Below are 7,339 nucleotides of genomic sequence, written 5' to 3' on the forward strand. Positions count from 1 at the left end.
GGCACGCTCAAGCCGGGCCTCTGCCGGCTGGCGGAGCACAAAAGTAGTCACGTGTATGTTTCCACGGCACTTGTGGACCCCAGATAGCCTACATTAAATATGTATTAGTGATGGCGTGCTCAGAGTCGTGATACGGTGAAATCACAGTTGTGCAAGGTCGCTGTGCTAGGTCGTCCACAAACTGTGCTACATCGGCTTGAACATACTCATTTACGCACACCTTGGCTATGCCTAATCAGTACAAGCCCTGCCGTTCGTCCTTGTATGCTTGGACCCTTCCAATAACTGATTATGAAGTGCAGCGTCCCCTGAGTCTCTTGAGGCCGATGCGCGTCGGTACTGGGGAATGGGAATGCGGATGAAGGACATATACAAGCTGCTCCTCGAAAACATTGACCAAGAACATTTTAGCTTAGGGTGTGTTATTTCAAGTACCTATAGAGCGAACTGTTTGGAGTAACTTCATTTCAGAATGAGGACGTTCAAGAAATACTGCAAAATTTGGGGCCTCGAAAGTGCTGTTGGGCAGAAACACACAGAAGAGTCCATCACGCCTCTCATCCAGACGTTGCTTCTCCGGTTTCCTCGGAACGGAGCAGGTTCTTTACGAACGATGTTACTCCAAGATTACCAAGTCAGAGTCTCTAAGTACGTTGTACCATTCGGGATTCTGTAGGCTGTTACCAAGCTTGTACCTATTCAGAGAGAAGGTCCTTAACGTTCTACGTCGGATCGATCCAGAAGGTGTGAAGAGCAGAAAGGGGAAGAGATACAAGCGCAAGGTCTTCTACGCTGCCGGAGTCAACCACCTGTGGGTCTTTGATCAGCATGATAAATGGGCTAAATATGGCCTCTACTTCCATATGGGAATCGAGCCATTTAGTGGGAAGATTCTGTGGTTGGTGTGCTGGTGGACAAACTCAAATCCACGGTACATCGCACACCAGTACTTGGAGACCGCTCGGCGGCTAGGAAATGAAACTCATGGTAAGGAGCTTGATATGCAATACATTCTTAGTGTTTATTAATCTCTCTGCAGCGATCCTACCCCTGATAACGCAGAGCGATCCTGGATCAGAGAATAATGGGATAGCCAATGCGCATACGTCTATACGGCATCATCTTGATCCATCCCTCGCTGGCAGCCTTCAGCATCGGTGGAAGCGCAAACACAACAACATCAAGTCCGAAATTGCCTGGTCTGTATTCCGGTCTATCTGGGCGCCAGGCTTCGAGGATCTACTTGAGCTAGGAGTCGATCAAGGCTGGTATGATGTGACAAACTCCCTTCACTAGTATGTCCTTCCCCATATCGAGGTATCTGCTCTTACCACTCACTGTTCACAGCTTTGTGTTTCGTTGGATTGCTATCCCGTTTATCCAGCATGAGTTGGACAAATACGTTCACCGTAACAATACCACTGCGAAGAGAGCCGATAAGCATAAAGTACTTCCGCATGGTATTCCAGATATTATATTTGAACGGCCACACCGATTTGATGCCGTGGACTTTCATGTACGTCTATTATGGGCTCCTGAAGAATAACTCATACTTAATTATACTCAGATTAATGTGCCGCACAATATCCTGGACCAAGCTCAGGATCAGTGGGCACCCCGCGATCATCCTGTTTTCCAACTTGTTCACCCCCACTTCGATGAGTTTATACGCCCTATATATGAGTCCCTCAACCTTCCGGCGACCGATGTCACCAACTTCTGGACAATATATCTGGCATTGATAGCTGCAGCATTGGCTGCAGAGGAGAATCAACGTGTAGTGCAGCTCCTAGATGCGCAAATGAAGGTCGCTGAAGGGGGAGAGGATCAAGGTATTCCCCTGCTACAAGGTTTATCACCAGTTGTGATGGGCGAGAATGGAATACCTATGGGATTTACTCTTCAGAATGATGGCCATGGATATCAGGAAGACGATGAAGATCTTTATGTTATTTTTAGTGACGAAGAAGATGAAGATGAGGCATGGTAATATTGCTTGCATGTACATACTACTAGTGTACTCCATGCCATTTATTGTCGTTCTCCTCCCAGACCTTCAATGCAACATCATTAGTCAGGACAACAGATGCCCGCATTCCAGAGAAGTGTAGATTAAAATGGGTAATCTCGTCGCTCCTAAAAACAGCGAAGTCTCCTGCCTTCAAGTCCACAACGATACCCAGTTCATGCAGGACAAGTTGTCCATTCTTCCAGCTGCCAAGAGGGACCACGACGCACAGAATGAAGTCGTTTTGGTCCCTGTGTCCATTTGTTGCAACCGATATATTGACGACGACTGACGTGAAGCATTTCCCAGGAGGAACAGTCCTGTTGGGGAGGGACTCGGCATGAACCTTCTGAATGTTGAACTCCTCAGGAAGATGCGCCTGGACCTAAAGCTATATGAGATAATTATCCACTGTAAAGATATAGAAAGACATACAACGCGAACGACTTGGTCAATGAGAGGTTCCAAGTCTTCAAGCACAGACTCGCATAGCTCCTTGTTTTCTTGCACCTCACGAGAGAGGTGGGGTATCCTAGGGGCGTAGCGCTTACAGGTCTTTGACTGAAGCAGGGTTGGGTGAACATCTTTTGGCGCATTATCACCCTAATATTATCTATGAGTTTTATTGAATATATACAGAGTAATACACTCACTTGTTGATTAAAGCGATTGAACGTCATGAAATGCGCAGCCCCAAAGCTAAAGTCAGGTACCTCAGAGTTGCCATCAGCCAGCTCAGGCCATGTAGCGAGAAGCCTGAGGGCAGACTGGTCGACCAACTCAGGCATTGACCTAAGAAAGCCACTCAGCATAGCGACAAAGTTGCTATTCTGATCTCTGAATAGCAGGGTACTATTGCCCAATAGTTAGCTATATCATCATGAGAAAGATTGGACATACTCTATAGGAGACAACTGGGGGAGCTCCCAGTAATTCTCTGGAGCCTCACTCAGAGATTCATACTGGAAAAAAGTCAGACAAGAAGACTGGTTTACAGCACAACTCACTTGCTCCACAAAATTATCGATGGACATGAATAACTCTCGGTACTTCGCTTTCTCCCGATGAGTATCGGTCCATTCTTGCTTTTGCTTGCGATCCATTCCTTCAAGAGGACTTGGAAGATTCAAGCAAGGAAAGGGGACGGTCAGTTCATACCTATCCAAAGGGACTGGTACCTCTTGAATAGGGATAGTATCCAGAGGATATGGTGAATGGGCAATAAATGCACGGTCGAACACCGTAACTGGGCATGAAGACTGCCAAAACTCCCAATGGGATGACCTATCACGAAGTATAAAGTTCCTAAACAGAATATCATATGCACTATACTCAAGGTAAAGAAGAAAGAACATACCTTTGAGGAAGAGAACTGAGATGCTCATTGATAGCCTCCAAATCATGCGAGCAAAGGTACTTGACTTCACTCTCCATCTTGCCCATTTCTACGTGGAAGCAGATCATTTGACGTATTTTCGTCAGAGCAGGGATAATGGAGGTCTTCACAAGTTTCCCTGCCGTATCATCTGTTGCCAGGTCAGAGAACGAGGAGACGTAGACTCAACAACATCATACCTTGGGGATCAATGATACACTGAGCGACCTCAGAGATCACATTGGCCGAGGTATATCGCAGACGTGTTCGCATTTCTAAGGCTGCAAGCATAACTACCACGCCGAGCCCTCCTAGATAAAATGTTAGCTCAGATGTCTAACATAGCAATGCGTACAAACCTGCTTTGACAAGCTCCACTAGATAGGACCCCTCCTGGATCCAATAGTGGAACCTACGAGGGACGGGACCTTCACCGAACCAGGAACGCCACAACGCACTGATATTCAGTTTTTTCTTACCAGGCGCTAGTCTACACCATAGTAGTTAACCAACGTTCATGTATGTATATTTGAAACAGGGACTTACGTAGCTGCACGGGCATATAGCCTCATGTTGGTAAGCATAGAGAAGAAGTTCAAGGAACGGTTGCGCTGGCTGAGATGCCAAGCCATGAAGGCAAGTTGGAGGAGGTTCCTATCAGCGGACAGCTTGGCCATATGACAGTTCCCAAACGAATCTGGGTCACATAGGGACCTGAGGAGATCTGGAAGAGAGTGTTGTTGGACAGGATCATTGAAGCGATCGAGCTGGGTGAGTATTCCCATGATTTCGGCGACATCTGATGAGCTGACGTGTGGTTGAGTCACATTCCAGGATCCGTTACCACCGTTCTGCACTCCCGCATCATCTTCTTCACCTGAGTCTTCTTCTTCAGATGGCTCAAACGCCTCTTCATCGTCTGGGACAACCCTACGGCGCTTCGAAGCCCTGGCGTTAGCTCTCTGAGTGGCGGTTGGGTTTGATTGCCGTTGGCATGGCCTACGACGCCTGCGTCGTGCAGCGCTACCACCCAGTCCAACCCGACCACCCCGAGCACCGCTCTGACCAACCCGCCCACCACTCTGACCGCCTACATCACCACCGCCTGAACTGCCGTTCTGAACACCGATATCACTGCCATTTGGGCCGGCGTCTGAACCACCGAGGTTGCCGTCCCCAGAGCTGCCAGTGTTGCTGACCACCTGTTCTGAGTCAATGAGCGTCACAGATGATGCTCTTGAGCTGGCAGGTGTCCTCGCTGGAAGTCGAATAACAAGGCGGCCCACTCGAGCTGCGCAATCGGCGACAGCATTCGGATTCTGCAAGAAAGCAATGAGGAGAGTATTATTGGATTAAGATGCACAATACTTACCTCCATCTCAGTTGCATGATTTTCGTGCCCACCAGACACTTTGGGAAATTTGCCAGGGGAGTTGACTGCCCCAGCAGTGGCCTGAATGTATATCAGAGGGATCATATAGAGTATCCAGCCAGCCAGCTCACCAAGGTAATATGAGCCTGACCATAGGAATTGCAGGAGTAGCCCTCTGAGTCCCTGTTGGTACCCTCAAAGTCTTCGACGAATGCCCGGAGGTAACGGCATCCTCCTGCTTTGGCCAGGCAAAGGACCTCCTCATAGGCTGCAGGAGACAGAATAAATGCCAGCTTTTCCATGTCAATGAAGTCCCTGAGTGTGAGGATCGACGAAGAGTGCGATACGCTGAGCGGGGCAACGCGGGGAAGGTGTGCACGGAAGCAAAAGACGCGCGAAATTTGGCTAAGTCCACGGGTTTGCACTAATGCAAATCCTCACCCCGACTCCCTCACCAGCCTTCCTCCTGTCGCTTTGCCGTCCCAAAACCACGAGAACACCATATTCAAGTATTCTATGGTATATTCAGAGTGTCTCCTGAGCTGATTGTGCCATGGGAAACTCCTTGATGATGACAGTCGTGTATGCTTTCGGTGAGTCTTCGAAGTTTACAAGTGTCGCAGCCGTCTTATTATTTATATTGGAAGACTGTCCGAATGTCTTTGGCATCCTATCCTTCCGGTAAGCCCGACATGTCCCCACTCTCCCTGTCTGCGTCAGACTCATCTCGCCAGCAGCTCGACTCGCATAACAAGAAAAAAGTGCCGCACTCAAAGGCGCCTCATCCGGTTCATCGGGCTTCAACGCAACATCTTCCGATAGTTGGGTGACTCACGAATGCGTTGTTCAGCAGGTGCGTGTGCCCGCTATCTCGCATTCACGCCCGCCTCACCGTATTTTTCAGAGCTACGACCGACTCACTTACCAAATATCGCGCGGCCAACGATCACAACGCCACCCGCACAGCGTGGCATCGCCCGTGCGCTGGCACACGGAGACGGGCCCTCCCTCCCTCGAAGACGAAGCGGGAGGTCACCGTACGCCACGCTCTCGCCACGGGCCAATGGACATCCGCGAAAGCCAGTGAACGCAGCATCGTCCGTGCGCTGGCACGCGAAGACGACTGGCGGGCCGGCCACTCTTGCCACGGGCCAACGGACACGACGCCGGCCGCGCAGGCCAGCGAACGCGACACCGCCCGTGCGCTGGCACGCGGAGACGGGCTCGCCCTCTCTCGAAGATGAAGAGCGGGCCGGCCACTCTCGCCACGGGCCAATGGACACCCGCGAAAGCCAGTGAACGCAACATCGTCCGTGCGCTGGCACGCGAAGACGACTGGCGGGCCGGCCACTCTCGCCACGGGCCAACGAACACGACGCCGGCCGCGCAGGCTATCACCACCTTCATCCGCGCGCACATGCATCGATGACATGTCGAGCAAGATCATCCCTTGCTCCTCCGCCACGTGCTGTCGGGCACACCATCGGACGACCACCTCCTCCTAATGCGGCCATCCGCTCGTCTACGCCAATCGCCCGATCTGCCGTCGACCGCCACCACCCCGGCGCTCAGACGCATAAAACCACTCATGATCTCAAAGTCAAATAATGTCCCCGCGGTCTCATCGCCGTCATCAAACGACTCGAATGCGCTCACGTTTCCCCCGCCGCATGTCGTATTGCATCCCGACGACGCGTCAAATAAGGTCTTCTTAGCGATCGGCCGTTCTCTGCTCGCGGTGGTCAGTCCTGTCATTTATATCTCGGGCGCCTATCACCCATACTCTACCTTGTAGAACAATAAGGCCGTTACCATCAAAGAACTCGCGGAAATGACCCTCAAGAACGGATTGCATTGCCAGAAGTGCGTGCATATATCACCTAACCCTATCTTAGGAGCTTACCCGTCCTTCCTGTATGCAGCGTGTCCGCCGCGTCCCAGGCTATCACCACCTTCATCCGCGCGCACATGCATCGATGTGATGTCGAGCAAGATCATCCCCTTGCTCCTCCGCCACGTGCTGTCGGGCACACCCTCGGACGACGACCTCCTCCCCGCCCTCCACTCGCGCTCGGGCGGCGCGCACTGCAATCCGCCCACCGGCGACAACCGGCTCACCAACTTTCGCAAGGGCACCATGGTTTGGTACCTCAGCAAGGCCGCCGGCGCGCCGTGCCCCTTCAGCCGCGCCGGGATCAGGCTGTGCGACTACGGCGAGAACGGGAAGGTGGGGTATATGCCGACGACGGACAGGGAGAAGAGGGAGAGGGACCGTGCTAGACGGGCGGCGAACCGGGGGCTGAAGAGGAAGAGGCTACCCAGAGCGTGCGCGGACAAGAGCGCGGCGTCGGATTCGGGCTCGGACGCGGAGAAACCGCCGCCGAAGGTGAAGCTGACGCTGCGCCTCAAGCCGAGCCTCATCCGGGCGAGCTTGTCGCCTTCGACGCCGTCGCCGTCTTCCGTGTCGCCGACCGCGTCTGCTACTCGATCAAGAGAAATCGTCGACTTGTCCAAGATGTCCGACTCGGACTCCGACTCGGATGATTCTGACGATTCTGGGGATGTGTCTGAAGACGACTCCGGT

The 7,339-nt window shown here is 52.0% G+C and overlaps 3 protein-coding genes across 3 annotated transcripts; 2 read left to right on the forward strand and 1 right to left on the reverse strand.

Moving 5' to 3' along the window:
* Positions 1–472: 472 nt before the first annotated feature.
* Positions 473–1,990, forward strand: PUNSTDRAFT_61541 (uncharacterized protein; the record flags this gene model as incomplete). Its single annotated transcript, XM_007380003.1, has 5 exons — positions 473–655; positions 711–987; positions 1,040–1,295; positions 1,348–1,516; positions 1,568–1,990. The coding sequence occupies 5 exons, from the start codon at positions 473–475 to the stop codon at positions 1,988–1,990; spliced, it is 1,308 nt and encodes a 435-aa protein (XP_007380065.1).
* A 383-nt stretch (positions 1,991–2,373) lies between these two features.
* On the reverse strand, positions 2,374–5,057 carry PUNSTDRAFT_42099 (uncharacterized protein; the record flags this gene model as incomplete). Its single annotated transcript, XM_007380004.1, has 13 exons — positions 2,374–2,399; positions 2,560–2,611; positions 2,662–2,800; positions 2,909–2,970; positions 3,016–3,124; positions 3,167–3,292; positions 3,366–3,534; positions 3,584–3,694; positions 3,743–3,811; positions 3,842–3,873; positions 3,930–4,702; positions 4,756–4,836; positions 4,887–5,057. The coding sequence occupies 13 exons, from the start codon at positions 5,055–5,057 to the stop codon at positions 2,374–2,376; spliced, it is 1,920 nt and encodes a 639-aa protein (XP_007380066.1).
* Positions 5,058–6,259: 1,202 nt separating this feature from the next.
* Positions 6,260–7,318, forward strand: PUNSTDRAFT_130760 (uncharacterized protein; the record flags this gene model as incomplete). The annotated part of the gene is made up of 2 exons (XM_007380005.1): positions 6,260–6,496; positions 6,551–7,318. Coding segments are annotated over 2 exons (1,005 nt in total), but the record flags the coding sequence as incomplete, so codon positions are not given.
* Positions 7,319–7,339: the final 21 nt, after the last annotated feature.

This window comes from Punctularia strigosozonata (genome assembly GCF_000264995.1).
Source record: "Punctularia strigosozonata HHB-11173 SS5 unplaced genomic scaffold PUNSTscaffold_2, whole genome shotgun sequence".
In the NCBI taxonomy this organism is placed as follows: Eukaryota; Fungi; Basidiomycota; class Agaricomycetes; order Corticiales; family Punctulariaceae; genus Punctularia; species Punctularia strigosozonata.